This window comes from Lithobates pipiens, unplaced genomic scaffold (assembly GCF_037356315.1).
Source record: "Lithobates pipiens isolate NorthernLeopardFrog02 unplaced genomic scaffold, aLitPip1_a1.2 Scaffold_1, whole genome shotgun sequence".
Lineage (NCBI taxonomy): Eukaryota > Metazoa > Chordata > Amphibia > Anura > Ranidae > Lithobates > Lithobates pipiens.
This window is the reverse complement of record NW_027507685.1, coordinates 154,572,809-154,592,668: the sequence shown is the minus strand read 5'-3', so window position 1 is coordinate 154,592,668 and position 19,860 is coordinate 154,572,809. Positions and strand designations below refer to the sequence as shown.

Genomic DNA, 19,860 nt, shown 5'->3' with positions numbered 1-19,860 from the left:
GCTGAGAAAACTGTCAAGTATTCTGATAGAAGCCAGAAAGCATGTCTGAGGCTTGGTTCACACTGCTGTGCGGAGCGGCTCACAGCAGAAGTCCGGTGCGTCCCTGTTCTCTGTTTCAGGAATGAATCAGGGCCGAATTTTTGGCTGGAATTGGATCCGAAAACTAGAAGGTGCACAGGACTCTTCTGCAAAGCACTCTGCAGCTGTCCTGGAGATGTGTGAACTGGCTCCATTGAGAGCCGGTCACAATCTCCTGACATGCGAATTGGATATGGGGAAACCTGAATCCAATTCGCACTAGTATGAACCCAGCCTCAGTCTGGTACGAGACAGACCCTTTATATACGTATGTAACCAGACAACATCCAATTAACAAATACCTTAGAGCACATAAATCAAAGTATGTCTGTTCTTTTCGGAGCATTTCTTATATTGAAAAAACAGATGTATAGGGCATAAGGCTGGATTCACACCTATGCATTTTTTGTGCTTTTTGCCAATTTGCACTACAGATCGTGTTCCATAGGAAACCATGTTAAATGGAGTGTAGTGCAAATCTGCAAAATGCAAAAAGCACTAAAAATGCACACGTGTGAATCCAGCCTAAAGGCACCGCTATCAAAAGTTGACTTAGCTACGCATGAACAAGAGAAACTAGCAAAATTAAAATGATATTGCCTTATTGGCGCTCCAAAACTTGTATGGTATATTTCCCATTCATTTTGATTTGTGCTTCAACATATGGCAGAATGATGTTCAGTCTCCATTATTTATTACAACTTTAAGGACATGGCATCTTATGAAAGAGAAAAGGGAGGACGGGATAAAATTCTTAATTTCTGTTTCAACCATTTTTATTATTTTCAATAAAGAACATTACAAACAAATGCCTCCTGTTTATTCATGATGTAACATTAGCAAGGGCCAACATTAGTAATGTCCAATATAAGTAGGCTGTAAAAAGAAAGGAAAAGACTAATGTAGCAACCTGCAATTATACCGGAATCATATATATGGTATACATATATACATACTGCTGTCAATTCCATATAATATTTCAGGAACAAAAACACTACTGACTACATTTCTTTGAGGTCACATATAATATAGATGGTAAACTTAGTAAATCAATGGGGCTTAACTGGACCAAGAGACAGCTCTTTAATCACATTTTTTTTTTAAACAAAAAGGAAAGTAAAACTAGTAAGCCAGCCACAATATAACATTGTATCCTGAGTTAGCGATATCGTCCATAGAGGTGAGGTAGTTACATAGTAACAGCATAGTATTAAAACGACTTGGGTGATAAGCCAGTTATTTCATGTATTTTAATAGTGTACGCGTATGTTAAGCTCCCTTGAAAATGTTTCTATATCTATGTAAAGTTCAAATTTATCTAAAAACTTTGCATGAGCATATTTTATGCCCAATAATTCATCCTTTGAGAACTGAACATCTGCAAGGTTTCCTATATCTAAGCTGCTCTTTTTCTTTCGCCCGCCCGCCTCTACATCCTCCCTTTCTTTTCTCTCTTTTTGTACTGTTGGGGTGAACGATGTCGTAATAGGGTCTGAAAGATCCCCTGCCTCTGTTGTTCTCTCTAAATCTACCCCTCTGCTTTCTATACGGGTGCTTACTCTATATCCATTTTGTGCATGGAGGTGTCCTATACCCTCCCGGAAAAGCCCCATACCCATTATAATAATTTGGGGCTGGGGATCTTTCTCTGTTATGATAACCAGGCGAAGATTTTTCGCTAAGGGGAGAGTACCTGTTAGATGTGCTCACACCAAAGCCATAACCAGCACTTCCTCTATAGTGATTGGACTGGTTAGCCCCCCGATCTACCATTGGGATTGCCCCCCTCTATTGTCATTCCATTGGGATGATGCCTGCTCTTGGTATCCATGTGAGTCTCTACTAGTAATATTAGTGCCTCCTCTTACATTACTAACCTCTTGTAATCCTGTCTCTTTCTGGTGACGTTTCCCTAGATAGTACGGCTTCTGGATCATCTTGCCATTCATACATCTTCCTTTCTTTATATTGTTTTCAGTCCCTCTGATGTTTCTTTATGGACAAAAGTGGACAAAGCCAGAAAAAAAAAAAATTATATGACAGGTGTCCTAGCCTTCTCCTACTATACTTAAAAAAATTCTGTTTGTGATGCTGCTAGTTTTCCTTACTTCCAGTCGGGTAAAACATTGTCTTTAGACCAGAAAGTAAGAAAAAATGTCTGTAATGAAGCCCCCGAACAGAAATACAAATCAGACATAGTTGTTAAATCTTTGCTACTCTATCCAAACTTAAAGCGGTAGTAAACCGCACAGTATGTGAAACTTACCTTAGAACGAAGCCCTCTCAGCTGCGAGCTGTCACAAGGCTTCCATCTTCACCTGGTCTTCCTTCTAGGTTTGCGGACTCCAGCTGTGAGAGTGGGTGGAGCCGCGATTACATCATTCACACGCGTGTGCGCGGGAGCGGCCGTTTACAGTACAGCACTCTGAAGGAACAGCCCAGGTGGCCGTACCTTTAGAGCGCATGTGTCGGTGACATAACCGGCTGCATGTACAGTAAATATCTAAGCCTTAGTATTTACATACAATTATGTATGGGAGTTTACTCCCACTTAAAAGGAAAAGCTTTTGCCTGGGGAAATACTTTAGAGATCAACCAACATTTGCTGAGCTATACTTTGTTCTGAATAGAACTCCATAAAACTTGATTTATAATTTGTGTAAAGCAAGGAAAGGTTGGGGCCTCAGTCAGGATTTTTTTTACATTGTATGTCTCTGTGGATTGACACAATTTGTCTTGGTGATAATCTATCCTCTTATGGTGGCTGCTGGCACAACAGGTTGAGCCCTGGCTCACACCAGTGCAATTTGTCATGTGATTTAAAAGTTGAAAATCACATGACAAGTCACACCCTATTGCCGGAAATGGAACCAAATTGTTCTGATTCAGGAGAAGGTTCCTGCACTACTTTTTAGCGATTTATTTGCGACTTGCACTTCTGTTAAATTAAGTTGCTGGCCGCAATGAAATCGCAGGTCCAAATTGCACTGATCTTTGAAGTCACACAGAAGTAGCACGTTTTCAAAGCCTCACGGGTGTGAACCAGGGCTAAGGGAAATCTCCCAATGGGGTCACATGTTCTGGTGACAGCCACCTAAGGTGGGATTTCCTCTTACTTTTGTGTCTCAGGAGGAGATCATTAATGGCAACCTCTGTGACACTCTCCATACATGTTTCCTTTAATCCCAAATAAAACACATCATTCCAAGTATTGCATCTCAACTTTTTTTTTTTTATTATGGTGAAATAGCATTAAACGACCATTTGAATTATGCGATCTGAAGGAATGTCAGAAAGCTTAACATGGCTCAGACTCTGCATTATGGGTCATAGACATGTTCTGCTTTGTAATACCTTTCAATATCATTTAAAATGTCATTATCCTTGATTCACAGCCATAAAAATTGTCTCCAATTTAATATAAACTTAGTGCTCGATATACAAACCCAGACAAAAGTAACATCGGTTTATGAACAAATTATTTGATATCCAAATTTTAGAATAAAACAAAGAGATAAAAGCATTGTATTTGTTTGTGCCTCGCTGCAACTTTTTTTTTTTGCGTTAATTGTTTGAAGATATTTGCACAATTGTTTTTTATCTGCCAAAGCTGCAGAACAATCTCTGTGACATTGAAGGCCAAGTTCACCTTTTGGACCATGTTGTAACCTCTTTCTCTATAGAGAGATCTCCTCTTAGCTGTTGCAGGAACAGGTGCCCTCCTTTGGATGATTTCCACTTAACCCCTGTTTCACTGACAACTTTAAAACATTCTCTGCTGCTGACAGTGACGATCAGAGCAAATAGGGAGAATCTCCCTAGTGGGGAGATACAGCAGTAGAAACCTAACAGTAATTTTGCGGTACGGCACTGCATCGCTTTAACCGACAATTGCGCTGTCATGCAACTCTGTACACAAACAAAATTGATGTCCTTTTGTTCCCCCACAAATAGAGCTTTCTTTTGGTGGTATTTGATCACCTCTGCAGTTTTTATTTTTTTGCATTATAAACAAAAAAAAAACTATTTTGAAAAATAATTTTTTTTTTTACTTTTTTTCTATAATAAAAATCCCCAAAAAATTATTTTCTCTTCAGTTTGGGCCAATATGTATAATTGTACATATTTCGGGCTTGGATAATGCCCTTGCTATAGGTGTAGGCCTAGGAGGGAGAGGGAGATATTTGAGTGTCTTAGCAACATCCTAACAACAAGGCAGGGTGGGATGATGCCATCTCTGGGAGTTTTTCAGTTAGGCTTCGGCAGGTATGTAAATGGCGTACACCTATAGCAAGGGTATTATTTAAGTGTGGTCAAAACTGCACAGTTGTTTTTTATCTATAGAGAACCCTTACCTGCATATACAGTTTTTAGTAAAGGGGAATTAACCCTGTAAGATTAAAAAAACAATTTTTTTCATAGGCACAGCTGTGATTGGTTCACTTTGGGTGCTTTACTAGATGTCAATACATAAGCCATTCGCATTAGGAAAAGAGAAACATCACTGCTAGCCCATAAGGTCTGCAGGCCCTGTAACTTGAGGTAGATTAAAAGTTAAAGAGGGATTCCAGCTAAAAAAAAAAAAAATATTAAAAGCCAGCAGCTATAAATACTACAGCTGCTGACTTTTAATAAATGGACACTCACCTGTCCCGGGTTCCAGCGATGCCGATTGATCGCTCAGCTCTCGGCTGCTGCCGTCACCATTCTAGGTGAGGGAATCAGGAAGTGAAGCGAATCGGCTTCACTTCCCGGTTCCCTACTGCGCATGCGCGAGTCGCGCAGCGCAATAGGAATTGTCCGCGCTGTCACTGGGACCCATGTGTGTCCCAGCAGACAGCGCGGCAGGACAGGAAATGACATAGACTCCCACGGGAGTCTATGCCCAGAAGTGGGTGTAAATACCTGTCTTTGACAGGTATCTCCACCCCCCTCCCCCCTGTAAGGTGCCAATTGTGACACCGGAGGGGGGGAGGGTTCCGATCAGCAGAAGTTCCACCTTAGGGTGGAACCCCGCTTTAACTCACAAGTTGTCATTGTTATTCTTATCCTTCCTTCAATACTCAAACAAGCCGTAAGATGGATCAAAATTTGGCAGGTTCAGCATGGGCCAGCCACATTTCGATCCATGTAGGGGCAGGCTGGTTGTACAGACGATTTTTATTCGTTTGATCAGTGCTGCTGGCTAGAGCCACCAACATTGATCATTGTATTCTGCCAACCAGGAACTCTCCCTGCTTTCAAAATACAATAGCTTTGTGGGAGGGATTCCATCATCAATACTATGTTGATGGAGAAATCAAATTTTTTTCTTCGTTAGTTGTATGAAATACAAAAAATATAAATTCTCTATTGCCTGTCTTAGTGAATCATTGTCCTTAAACAAGCATATCAGGTGTTGTACACCTAGCATGCAACCTTTGGACAATACAGACCACTAATCAAGAGCCTAATGCCGGCCATACACGGTTCGAATTTCGAAAGAATTTTCTTTCGAAAATCGTATCTAAGAATTTTCGTATGAATTTCGCACCATTAGTGGGCTGCAGCAACAGCCGATTTTCGCGCGGAAATAAAAAATTTGAGGAATCGGACATGTTGGAAATTTTTAGAAAAACGAACGATTTTCTAATCAATGATGGGAGAATCGTGCGAGAAACGTAATAAGAAAAGAAAATGTATAGAGATAAAAGAAAATTTACGGAGAGAAAAGAAGATTCCCAGCCAAGAAAATTCTTTTCTGTAGCAACATGAGGTGAAATTGAAGGCTTGGTCGGCCGAATTTCGAAAATCAATGGTGGCATCATCGGATTACAAAAAAAAACGAATTTTCTGATTTTGAAAAGAAAATTTGTTCGAAATTCGACCGTGTATGGCCTGCATAAGACATACACACCATTAGATTTTCTGCAGATTTTTGTCTTTAGATTTACCAAAACCAAGTAGCGCTAGGGCCTGCCTGATTGCATACAAATTGAAACTTTTCATTTATATTATATTATATGGTTTTGGTAAAGCTGCAGAAAATCTAATAGTGGGTATCTTAGGCTCAGTACTTCAAAAATTTTACCCCACCTAATGCAAATGCTTCCTCTGGGTCAGTGACTAACAAAATAATAAAAGGATGAGGATGACAGGATATATGGCAAGTGATGTTCCCACTGGTGCTGGTCATTGCACATTGGAAATATGATGATCTAGTGTTATAAAAGTACATCCAGGGCTGGACTGGGACAGAAATTTGGCCCTTGACTTCATCCAGACCGGCCCACTTACATTTTGAGTGTCCCATCACCAGCCCCCTTACAACAGAGTGTCCCATCAGCACCCCCTTACATCAGAGTGTCCTATTACCAGCCCCCTTACATCAGAGTGTCCCATGAGCAGCCCCCTTACATCAGAGTGGCCCACTGAGCCATCGGCCCACGGGGAAACTCCCGGTAGTCCCAATGGCCAATACATACCCGAGTACATCTACAGCTAAAATGTTTGTTTTTTTTCCAGTTTTGGGGCAAGAGTCAGAAATTCTGTCTGCAAACCTATTGGGATGATTTTCCCTCACTTACCGTCTCTTTGACACCCATACAAGAGATGGGGATATGGTTATCATCAGGACAGGAATTCAGATACAGCAATAAAAACATAAGGGTTGATTTATGAAAACTGGAAAGTGCAAAATCTAGTGCAGCCCTGCAAAGAAACCAATCAGCTTCCAGGTTATTTTGTCAAAGCTTCATTGAACAAACTAAAAAAAGTTAGAAGCTGATTGGTGCAGCTCTGCATGGTAGCCAGATTTTGCACTCTCCAGTTTTAGTAAATCAACCCCATTGTCAGGTCGGACTTTTCTGCACTGAACTAAAAAGGAGAACAGATTTTTTTCTGCCAAAGACACAGAACAAAAAAAATAAATAAAAATGCAACAGAGATTCTAAGCAAACACAATACTAGCTGGAATTGGACTTTAGAAGATGAAGATCTTTTTTATCTTATACGAACCATAATGCATGCAACAACTGCTTTGTCCTAATCATGGAATTAATTTGCAGGCGGAATGGAAAGATTTTATCACAGCGGTTGCAGTGCAAGTTGCTACACAGGTCACAGGGGCCACTGCTGTTAGGACAGCTGAAGGATTATAAAACAATCTGTGACATTGCAGGTCCCTGGAGTAGAGCAGCTTGGTTACGTCATTGCATCACCCAGAATTGGAAGCGGATGCCATTTTCCTTGCCCAAGATTGTTTGTTTGAAACATGCGCATGAATCTTTTATACAATGTAGTATTTATTTTTTTATAAAAAGATCCAACTTAAGGTTTTACACTATCTAGTGTTTTTTTTTTTATCTATATGCATTGCACCTTTGGAGTCGGTGACATTTCTCCTGAGGCGTACATCAAGGTATCATTCATGTGATTGGTCAATATCAGCTGGAGGGTTGATACAGGGAACCATTCCCCAAAAGCCTGTTTGACCTGCCTGGCCTCAGGTAAGAGGACATCTTATCTGGGCGTTGGTCCTTGATGGTGGAGGGAAAGAATTTCACCCATCTTCGCTTGGCTTCTTTGATTACTCATTTCTAAACCTCAAAAAGGGACTGTTTTTTTTCTGTCTTACAATTTTCACTATGAAATTAACTTTTTTATTTTTTTATCAATATGATTTTTCACAGACTATTGCACATTGCATTTTTATTACTTTGTGGTAAAAAATATCTCACTGTTGCGTTTTCTTTTTTATGAGGTGTAGCAAAAGCGCAATTTTTTTCTGGTTCATCCTGGAGTGTGGCACCTATCACAAAGCCCCGTATTAAGTGTGGGTCAGTTGTGCTTTTACAAGAGGTTTATGAAGAGCACTAAATGGCCAATGGTCCTTATTTTGAGCATCCAACCTTAATCACAACCACTCAAATTCTCCTTTTTCACATACAATTTCCATAGGAGAGTCCTATAAACATCACATTGAGGAAGACACGTAATAGCTTTAGACCCTTACAAGTACACCATGGTCTATTCAGACTTGAATTAAAGATGACTCATGAAGAAACATTAATGAGGTCATCTGTTTTCTATTCTGGTCCAATTCCTAGCGTTACAACGTCCATTCCTGAAGATGAAGTGCAAGTAAACTCAGGGAGGACAGTAATTCCTCCATACATTGGTAAATACAGAGCATTTTTCATGGACATCTTCAGGTTGGACAAGCTCTCATTTGACCCTGCCTGAATACAAGATAGTCATCCAGCCTGTATAGATGACTGATCTTACATACAGGCTCGTGGTCCATTTGATAAAGGATTAAAAAGGTCTTTATTAGAAATATTATTCTGACCTGACATCCAAAAATGGTACATAGGAGAACAGGCTAGGGCTCCACCAGCACTCTATCTCATGTTCTCCTTCAAAGAAATGATATTTGGTTCTGTAACCCAGCAGAACCTGATCAAAGATAAATTTTCATCAACAAAATACTATTCTTTAAAAACTGGAAGTCATCATCCCCTTTTCTACAGTAAGTAGTGATCGCTAGACAACAAGGCAACCAATGCTGACCTCTGTCACTTCCACATAATTGTACCTTGACTCCTACAGTGTCAGCATGTGGCACCTTTCAGTGTGCAAATAAATATAATGAGATGTGAAACACATTTCTCAATTTCCAGCTCAATCCTTGTAGACAGGTCATTTATCCAATATTTCGATAAAACCCTCATAACACCCTGAACTTTGTACGTGGTAATCAGCAGTCTCTCTAGATAACCAGACACTGGGTCATTAGCAGCCAGTATCTCCCAACATGGCGCGACTCATAGGTGGTTCTAGAGAGATGAAGTGTGACACACTGCTCAGAGATGTCTCCAAGTCTCCTCTGCCTGCACTCAGAGCAGCTGCTCACAGGTAGTAGTTGATTCGGGATGGTACCGTTTTGCAGCCCGTTGATGAGAAAACCTTTTCATCTTCTGGAATGTAAACTAGACTGTCTGCTACCGACGGAACAATATCCTCTTCAATAGACAAGCCTTGCTGTGCCAGCTCACTGCGAATGCACTGTCTGACGTGGTTAGGACGCAAAGGCAAAAAAGGCACAATGACATCTATGAGGTTCTGCTTGATGATCTCAGACTGCCAGAATCCATCTGCCAAAGAAGATGTACATATAGTAAAAAACAAATCAATGAGGAGATAGCTTATGTCTTAGGCAGGCCTCACACAGTTCTTTTCTTTTCCCCTCATTCATCCAGTGGGTTGAATAGAAATAAATAAGCTGATTCCTCCATCCACACATTCATTCCTACTAAGCTATTGTATTCTGCCACCGGCTCTCTTGGGTCTCTCTCTCTCCTCACTGGCTCACACGCTCCTGCTGCTGTCAATTATAGCCAGTGAGTGAATGAGGAGAAAGCGGGGGGGGGGGTGTAGCCGAGCCACAGTCTGTGTTTGAATGGACACAAAAAGCGTGGCATGGTAGCGAGCATGCTAGAGTGCCCTCATAGCAAAAGCCTTGCTATTGGGGGCACTCAACAGGGAGGAGGGACCAGGACGGCCAGTGGAGGACCCAAAAATAAGAGGATAAGGGTTGCTCTATGCAAAACCTTTGCACAGAGTAGGCAAGTATGACATGCTTGTATTTATAATTCTTTTCTTTAGAATCACTTTAAGGCTGGCCATTCACCATTCAAATATCAGCTGATGCAACAGAAATCAAGCTGCAGGTAACCCTATTGGCACCACAAAACTCCCAAAAAAATTTGATTAGCAAAATAAAAAAAATACATTTTTTTTTTTTTGAAGGAGCGGAGTGCAAAATTGTCAGCTGAACACTGACTGCATCCAATCTGATTCAGCCAGAAATGCTGCCACTGTCTGAATACAACAGCCATCAGGGGGAGATACCCCCATCCATGCTGTTTAATATGAGTATACACACACACACACACACACATGCACACATATTATATATACAGTTAGAGCCATATATATTTGGACACAGGCACGATTTGTTTTTTTTCCCCAGGTACTTATCAAAACATTCAAGCTATAGTTATATAATGGATATGGGCTGAAAGTGCACACTATCAGGTTTAATTTGAAGGTATGTTCATCTGAATTGGAGGAAGGGTTTAGGAAATACAGCTCTTAGGCCTAGCCATTCAAGGGACCAAAAGTAATTGGAGTATTGAATCAAAAGCTGTTACATGGCCAGGTGTGGGCTACTCCATTATTTATTCATCAAATTAAGCTAGTAAAAGGTCCGGAGTGGATTCTAAGTTTGGTATTTGCATTTGGAATCTATTGCTGTGACCCTACATCATGCGTTCAAAGGTGCTGTCCATGCAAGTGAAACAGGCCATTGAAAGGCTTCAAAAATTAAACAAATCCATCAAGAGAGATAGCAGCAACATTAGGAGTGACCAAATCAACAGTTTGGCATATTCTAAGGAAAGAAGAACGCACTGGTGAACTCAGCAACATAAAAAGTCCTGAATGTCCACGGAAGACAACAGTGGTGGATGATTGCAGGATCCTCTCTATGGTAAAGTAAAACCCACTCACATCATCCAGACAAGTGCAGGACACTCTCCAGGATGTGAGCGTATCATTGTCAAAGTCTACAATCAAGAGAAGACTTCACAAGACCAATACAGAGGGTTCACCACAAGGTGAAAACCATTTGTAAGCCTGAAGAATAGAAAAGCCAGATTAGACTTTGCCAAAAACACCTAAAATAGCCAGACCAGTTCTGGAAAAGCATCCTTTGGACGGCTGAATCTGAATTTTTTCAGATTAATCTGTACCAGAATGATGGGGGGGGGGGGAGGGTTGGGAAGTGTGGTGAATGCTTGGAACAGCCTGTGATGCAAAGCAACACAACATAGTCTGTAAAACATGGTGGGGCAGTGTGATGGCATGGGCATGCATGGCTTCAAGTGGCGCTGGGTCATTGGTGTTTATTTATGATGTGAAAACAGAAGCTGCTGGATTAATTCTGCAGTGTTTAGAGATATACTGTCAGCCCAGATTCAGCCAAATGCAGCAAAGTTGATTAGACACTCTTCACAGTACAGATGGACAATGATCCAAAACACACTGCAAAAGCAACCCAAGAGTTTTTGAAGGAAAAGAAGTGGAATATTCTGCAATGGCCAAGTCATTCACCTGATCACAACCCAATTGAGCATGCATTTCACTTGCTGAAGGCAAAACTAAAGCAGAAAGACCCACAAACAACGAACAACTGAAGAAAGCTGCAGTTAGAGCCTGGCAAGGCATCAGAAAGGAGAAAACCCAGTCTTTGGTAATGTCCATGGGCTCCAGACTTCAGGCAGTCATTGCCAGCAAAGATTTCTACACAAAATATTAAAAATTAACATTTGATTTATTATATTCATTTGTCCAATTATATTTGAGCCCCTGAAAATGGGGGGGGGGGGGGGGGGGGACTATGTATAAAAATGATTGCAGTTTCTAAAATTTGTACTTGATATTTATGTTCAACCCCTTGAATTAAAGCTGAAAGTCTGCACTTCAAATTCATTGTGTCCAAATATATATATATATATGAACTTAAAGCGGAGGTCCACCCTAAAGTGGACCTTCCGCTCATTGGAACCCTCCCCCCCTCCGGCGCTACAATTGGCACCTTTCAGGGGGGAGAGGGGTGCAGGTACCTGTACAGTACAGGTATCTGCACCCACTTCCGGCGTAGATTCTGCAGAAGGTACGCACTTTTCCGCAGAATCTACGCCCCTTTCCGAAGGTCCTCCGCTGCCTGCTGGGAAACATACGGATCCCAGAGACAGCGGGGACCATCCTTATTGAGCAGCGCGACCCGCGCATGCGCAGTAGGGAACCGGTAAATGAAGCCGAAAGGCTCCACTTCCTGATTACCATACCCAAGATGGCGGCGGCAGCACCCGAGAGACGATCGAGAGATCGGCTTCGGGTGCCGACGTCGCGGGCGCGCTGGGCGGGTAAGTGTCACCATTTTAAAAGTCAGCAGCTGCAGTATTTGTAGCTGCTGGCTTTTAAAAAAAAAACAAAAAACGGCGGACTCCCACTTTAAGGGGAGAAATCGTCCAATTGGTACACCTATTCCGGTGACAGCTGTCTTAAAGGACATATCCTGTTATTTTCAAAGATCTCCTATTACTTCCTGTTGTGTCTCTGGGGCAGGAAATGAATGTAAATGACACAAAGACATAAAGTCCCTTGTTTCCTTCCTTACTCAACGCAAAACTAAAAAAAAAAAAATACTCCTTCTACGCACCCTTCCTAATTTGATGATTTTTGAGTGTGTTGTGTTACACAATGTGAATTATTAAGCTCTGTGTCTTTACGATTTATTTCCTCTGTCTTTCTGAACTCTCTCCCACTGTAGTTCTGTATATTCTCTTCCCCTTCCTTTCTCAGTCATTGTGCTCAGAATACCTCATGCTGTAACATCTTTTTTTTTTTAAATTGAATTACTCTTTATTGAAAAATGAAGCCGAAAGGCTCCACTTCCTGATTACCATACCCAAGATGGCGGCGGCAGCACCCGAGAGAAGATCGAGAGATCGGCTTCGGGTGCCGATGTCGCGGGCGCGCTGGGTGGGTAAGTGTCATTATTTTAAAAGTCAGCAGCTGCAGTATTTGTAGCTGCTGGCTTTAAAAAAAAAAAAAAACGGCAGACTCCCGCTTTAACTGTGTATATATTTTTGTTCCAATGTGGAGGGTGGTTCAGTGACATGAGTACAATATAGGGTTTGGTCTATGATGGTAAACTGAACTCACGTTCATGGTCGGATATCACAGTGTTGGTTATAGCAGACTCTACATCACTCAGCTGGATCTCTTCTCTGTCCCTGCGTTCTCTCCAGAATTTCAGAGCTACTCGATTAATATCATCTCCTCCTGAATTGCTGCAAACACAAGTACATTAGTGGACTACACATCTCAAAGAAAGCAGGTTTTTGGTCAATTTCTTTTAAACATTTTCTGAAATGTTTACCATTACTCGTATATAATCTTCAATTTAAAGTGGAACTTTATGTACAAAATTAAAATGAGCGAACAGGCAGGATTTTTAATGCAGAAGAGACCTGCTTTGTCTCTTCTGCATTAACGTTACCTACATGCCTTTCCTCCCTTGTACAAAATCGGCAATGTCAAAGCTAACAGGACTCCCACGCGTGTGTGGGAGTGACGTCAGCCCCGCCCAGCCAATGAAAGTGGCTGTCGATTGAGACCCAGAAGCTCGCTGCCCGACATTGTCAGTGGCTGGTGGGGAGCTCTGAGATGGTGCAACACCAGAGCCAGGGTGAGTATTGTTCCACTTTAAGAATTACTATTGAATACAGTATGCTTTCTTTTTAGATAGCTCATCAAACTGTTCATTTTGGGCTGTCTCTAAAACCGGCCATAGACAATTAGAATCTTCAGCAGTAAGCGGCCAAGATTTGAGACATATATGGGCAGTCTGAGTGTACCCACATTGATTGTTAGTTCAAATTGTGTACAACCAGCCTGTCAGATTTTATATGCGATTATTGGCAGCAGCTGTTATAGCCACTAGCAATAATCACTGTTTTCCTGGAGGGGAAGACATGGATGAGTGGGTTTCGGGTGGAGGAACTTGACTGACCTGCACATAGTCCTGACCTCAACCTGATAGAACACCTTTAGGTGCAGAGACTCCGAGCCAGGCCTTCTCATCCGATATCAGTGCCTGACCTCACAAATACACTTGGAAGAACGGTCACACATTCCCATAGACACACTCCTAAACCTTATGCACAGCCTTCCCAGAAGAGTTGAAGCTGTTATAGCTGCAAAGGGTCAAATCAATATTGCACCCTACAAAGACTGGGATGCCATTAAAGTTCAAGTGTGTGTAAAGGCAGGTGTCCCAATACTTTTGGACAGCAATGACCTGGCTGTTTTGCCTGCTTCTAGCTGTGAGACCACATTCACTGGTGGCTAGTGGTCTCTACGAACAATTAGGAACCAATCAATGTGATTATCGATCAAACATGGCTTTCTTAGTACACACAAATGTCACAGACAGCTGCTGATGTATTTCTGTGTGAAAATAATAAATATATATAAAAAAAAATGTTTTATTATTTTATTTAAGAAGGAGGATGGGGTAAACAGTTCAATCTCTGTATTTGCGGATGATACTAAGCTAAGCAGGGCAATAACTTCTCCGCAGGATGTGGAAACCTGGCAAGAAGTTCTGAACAAATGAATGGAGTGAGCAACTACATGGCAAATGAAAGCCTTCCGCTGTCTACATTTTCAACTCGACTATGGGAGCAGTTAATAATTTGCAAGGATCACACGAAAACCGTATAGCACTGATGTGCCATTTTCATAGCTGAACATCTGGAAGAGTGGATTGGTGCGGTGGTACAGTTTCTGTGTCTGTGTGGTCACCCCTTGAATGCCGGGCTGTGAACTTTTAGGACACCCCTAGTATGTGTTGCCTTAAAAAGGTTTACAATAGTAACAGGGTAATGCTACAAAGAAGCCATCCCTTAGCCCATTCAGAGTAAAGTAACAGGTTCTCTTAAAAGAACCCCTACCCACCGATAATCACCTTTGCTCCAATCCCCCACTGACCTGTTCCACCATCAGAGCTGGGAGTCCTAACCCTGTGTAAGCTCCATGTTGTATCTTACAAAAGGTCTTTTTGTTCATATGACAATGCGCCCCTCTAGCATTTGGATGCTCATCCTGAAGGCCACCCTGAGAGTTCAGGTGGAGGCACAGAGCGGTGGGATGTGCAGTGAGTATCAGCAGGCAGAGAGGTTTTTCTTTTAGGATAAGAATCTCTACAACCAAGACCCCTTTCACATTGAGGCAGTTTTCAGGCGTTTTAGCACTAGAAATAGTGCCTGTAAACTGCCTCCCATGCTGTCTGAATGTGAAAGCCCGAGTGCCTTCACACTGGGGAGGTGCACTTGCGGGACGTTAAAAAAAAGTCCTGCAGGCAACATCTTTGGGGGAGTGAAAAGTGCCACTCAAACAGCGGTAAAGCGCCACTAAAATGAGCGGTGTTTTAACGCATGGGCAGCCCAAGGGTGCAAGGGGAAATTGTAGGCAGGGTGTACATATCCTTGAAGAATGATCCCATGATTCCCATCTACTAACCTTATGAAGATAAATATGGCCTTCTTGTAATTTGAGCCAATCACCACCCAGGACGGGCCCAGGAAGGGGACAATGACATCTATGAGCCCTGGGTGCATTTTGTCCATTTCTTCAAATAGAAACAAGGATCGACCACAAGCAGTGAGGTTACCCTGGATCCATTGTTTGAGGTTCTCCTAGATGATGATAAAATTCACGACAATGGATATAAAGATTATGATTTTTTTCAACAGAACAATGAGGTAATATTCCTCCTAATGACACCAACCATGGGGCACTATTCCCCCCCTCACTGACAACAACCATGGGGCACTATTCCTCCCCCCTCCCCCCCACTGACACCAACCATGGGGCACTATTCCCCCCCCCTCCCCCCCACTGACACCAACCATGGGGCTCTATTCCCGCCCCCCACTGACACCAACCATGGGGCTCTATTCCCGCCCCCCACTGACACCAACCATGGGGCTCTATTCCCGCCCCCCACTGACAACAACCATGGGGCTCTATTCCCGCCCCCCACTGACACCAACCATGGGGCTCTATTCCCCCCCCCACTGACACCAACCATGGGGCTCTATTCCCCCCCACTGACACCAACCATGGGGCTCTATTCCCGCCCCCCACTGACACCAACCATGGGGCACTATTTCCCCCCCCCGCACCCACTGACACCAACCATGGGGCACTATTTCCCCCCCCCACCCACTGACACCAACCATGTGGCACTATTTCCCCCCCCCACCCACTGACACCAACCATGGGGCACTATTCCCCCCCCCACCCACTGACACCAACCATGTGGCACTATTTCCCCCCCCCCACCCACTGACACCAACCATGGGGCACTATTTCCCTCCCCCCACCCACTGACACCAACCATGAAGCACTATTTCCCTCCCCCCCCACCCACTGACACAAACCATGGGGCACTATTTCCCTCCCTCCACCCACTGACACCAACCATGAAGCACTATTTCCCTCCCCCCCCCACCCACTGACACAAACCATGGGGCACTATTTCCCTCCCCCCCACCCACTGACACCAACCATGGGGCACTATTTCCCTCCCCCCCACCCACTGACACCAACCATGGGGCACTATTCCCCCCCCACCCACTGACACCAACCATGGGGCACTATTCCCCTCCCCCCACCCACTGACACCAACCATGGGGCACTATTTCCCTCCCCACCCACTGACACCAACCATGGGGCACTATTTCCCTCCCCACCCACTGACACCAACCATGGGGCACTATTAAACCTCCTACTTATCCCAGGTGCTATGTGACTTTTCTACTACCACTAGAGGGATCACAGGTGTAAACTGGCCCTTTGTTTAGGACGTTTGGAGACCCCTGCTTTAAAAAATAACTATATAAAAGTAGAGTTCTCCTCTAAGATGGTAATCATACTGACAGAATACAAAGGCCCACCTTGTACTGGTTGAGATTCTTAGCATGAGGGAAGTTCAAGATGGGAGAGAAGTGATGGACATAGGGACTGCGGCTCCCATCTTTGTACAAATGTTTTACCAGCCGGGAGCTCAAGAACGTCTTGCCTGTGCCACTCCAGCCATGGAAGGATAATACGAGGGGTTTGCTGGGGTAATCTGTCTCCATAAACACCCTCAGAGCTTTCACCACCAGCTCCTGGGCCAGATGCTGCCCGAACAAATTACGAGCGAGATCGCACTCCAAGCCTGCAGAGACAACACAAGACAACACGATAAAGAAACACTCAAATCTAAAAAGAAAGGTCAAGATTTTTCTATCAGCACATTCAATAGTCGCCTCTATCGGTTATGTCTTTACTCCATTTTTGGGTTTGTCTCTGTGCATTACACTAAGGATCGAGACTCCCATTTTCTGATACTTTCATCACAGCTCTACGGAGTTTCAGCTACACCATTTGTTTGCTGTCTAAACCCCAACTAGTGATGGATAGGCTGTTACAGTTTTGAAGAGAAGAGAAGTGGTGTGTATGTATATATATATATATATATATATATATACATATATACACACATATACACACACACACTTTTTTTTTTTTTTTTTTTTTTACTTTCTGCTATAAATCATATCTCATAAAAAAAAAATCCAAATTCTTCTTCAATTTAGGCCAATAAGAATCCTGTTACATATTTTTGGTAAAAAAAAAAATATATATATATTGATTGGTTTACGCAAAAGTTATAGCGTCTACAGACTAAAAAGATTTTTTTTTCTTCTTACTACTAATGGCAGCAATCAGCGACATATATCAGGACTGCGATATTGCCAGACAGATCGGACACTTTGTGGGAACCAGTGACAATAATACAGCTATCAATGCTAAAAAATATGTGCTGTCACTGTACTAATGGCACTGGCCGGGAAAGGGTTAACATCAGGGGCAATCAAAAGGGATAAAAAGTGTTCCTAGGTTATGATTACTCACTGTGGGGAAGGTGCTTTGACTAGGGGAAGGCATAGGATTAGTGTTTCTGATTTGCAGGAACACAGGAGCAATACCCCCCCTTCTGACAGAACGACAATCTGTCTTGTTTACATAGACAGACAAGACACAGGCAGAGTGACAGTGTAATCAGCGGGTGCCAGCGGACATCAAGTGCACGGTACCCGCTGCTGGGCTCCGCGGTATAGAATCAGTGCGGGAGTGGGTCTACAGCAACACGCTCATGCTCTAGACCCCGAAGTGTCCGATTAAATACTAGATATGTGATCTGTCGCAGAGTGGCCGCCCTCCTTCAGTAAATGTATAGTAGGTGGTCCGCAAGTGGTTAACAAATAAATTTGTTAAAAAATAAATAAATAAAATGTAATTTTAGCAATAAAGTGAGCGTATAGAAATATAGTGTGTTGACATTTGTGATGCCGTTTGGATGTTACATTTTGAAAGAAGCTGAATGTCAGCAATAGGAAGGCGGCGAAGGGCCATGTTGGTACACCCTGCACTGTTCAGCACTAAACTGTTAGAGTGTACCAACATGGCCTCCGCCACCTTCCTACTGCTGGCGTCCAGCTTCTTTCAAAATGTAACATCAAAACAGCATCACAAATTTAAACACACTATATTTATTTCTATACGCTCACTTTATTGCTAAAATGACTCTGAAATTCAAGACGTAGCTAGGTGTAGTAAGATGTCCGCCGCCTTCTTCTGACTACAGGTGTTCTGTCAGATTAGTGAACCTGGCAGCGGTGGCGGAACGCATGCACAGCTGACAGAACGTCACTTCCATTACTTAATCTGACAGGTTTGCTATTCTGACAGAACACCGGGCTTTCCTTCCTCCGTGTCTCCTGTGGATGGCAAGTGAAGCATGTTGGGATATGTGATGTCTGGAGAGATGTCCTCCTCACCTGAGGTGTATTAGGTGGGCACACAGCAGCTTGTCAGGTAAAATCAAAGTCATCCTTTACAGCGTACGCCCAACCAAAAGCTTTGTGTCCAATGGGGGAGCAGGGGAAGGGTTACTGCTATCTGGCCTCCTATAAGGAGAGTTCTCCTCACTTCCTGTCTTGCTGACAACATTCTACCAGACAGGAAGTGAGGAGAAATCTGCAACTGGGGACACAACCTTCAATAAAACTCTGCCAGGGCTTCTAGTCTTCCCCTTTCACCTCTAACCAGAAGAATGTTATTTCTGGGTTTCTTCAGCAGAGTTCTCCTGACTTTCTGTCTGGAAGGAAGGAAGGAATTCTCTGTATAGGAGCCGAGATAGTTGTAAAGTCCTGACAGGGTGGTTGGTGGGGGGTGGTGGGGGGGGGGTCTAACCCTTCACCACTCTCCAAATACAAATAAACCTAAGAGAAGATGTAAACACACACGACATAACACCCCCCCCTCACATTTATCTGTGGATTGCCCCTTTAAGAGAACAGTTCTATTCTCTCCCAGTGGAACAAACCATTTAGTACAGGTGGGGGGGGGGGGTCAGTCCTCTCCACTCACCGTCCAGACCGGGCCGAAAGCTGCAGTCACAGGCGCTGCTGGAGTACAGGCTGCAATGGAGAGATGAGAGCTGCCAGCACAGTCCGGGGCAGGCCACCCAAACCACCGACAACACCAGACACAGGCGACCCGCCATTCTCACCTCACCCGCGGCATGACGGGAAATGTAGTCCGCTCCTCAGAACAGCTGACTGAGGGCCCGAGCTCAGCATCACGTGACTGGCAGTGTCAGGAGCTGGCCGCCATGTTGGTGGAGGAAGGAGGATTTATATAAAGATGAGCGCAGGGCAGTGCGAGGAGTACACTGTCCGTGTATGGAGCCCGGGGAGTACATGTCACCTATTGTCTGTGTGGTCCTTGGGGCTGTTGCAGAAACTGAGTCTCTGCCCATCTCTTGTATCATGTCCATAGTCTCTGACCATCTCTTGTATCATGTCCATAGTCTCTGACCATCTCTTGTATCGTGTCCATAGTCTCTGACCATCTCTTGTATCGTGTCCATAGTCTCTGACCATCTCTTGTATCATGCCTGTAGTCATTGACCATCTCTTGTATCACGTCCATAGTCTCTGACCATCCCTTGTATCATGTCTGCAGTCTCTGACCATCCCTTGTATCACGTCCATAGTCTCTGACCTTCTCTTGTATCATGTCCATAGTCTCTGACCTTCTCTTGTATCATGTCCA

The 19,860-nt window shown here is 43.3% G+C and overlaps 1 protein-coding gene across 3 annotated transcripts; it reads right to left on the bottom strand.

Annotated features, from left to right (window-relative positions):
* Window positions 1-824: 824 nt before the first annotated feature.
* On the bottom strand, window positions 825-19,347 carry TOR2A (torsin family 2 member A). Of its 3 annotated transcripts, XM_077478728.1 has the most exons (7): window positions 19,174-19,346; window positions 16,650-16,915; window positions 15,211-15,386; window positions 12,850-12,977; window positions 8,972-9,212; window positions 1,956-2,070; window positions 825-954 (listed from the first exon to the last, which is right to left on the bottom strand). In XM_077478728.1, exons 1-7 carry the CDS (start codon window positions 19,307-19,309, stop codon window positions 931-933), a joined length of 1,086 nt encoding a protein of 361 aa, XP_077334854.1. In that variant the 5' UTR covers window positions 19,310-19,346; the 3' UTR covers window positions 825-930. The 3 variants fall into 3 exon arrangements, 2 of the variants coding, with proteins under 2 accessions (XP_077334854.1, XP_077334853.1); XR_013273201.1 differs by having other exon boundaries at window positions 1,956-9,212; XM_077478727.1 differs by having other exon boundaries at window positions 825-2,070; window positions 19,174-19,347.
* Window positions 19,348-19,860: the final 513 nt, after the last annotated feature.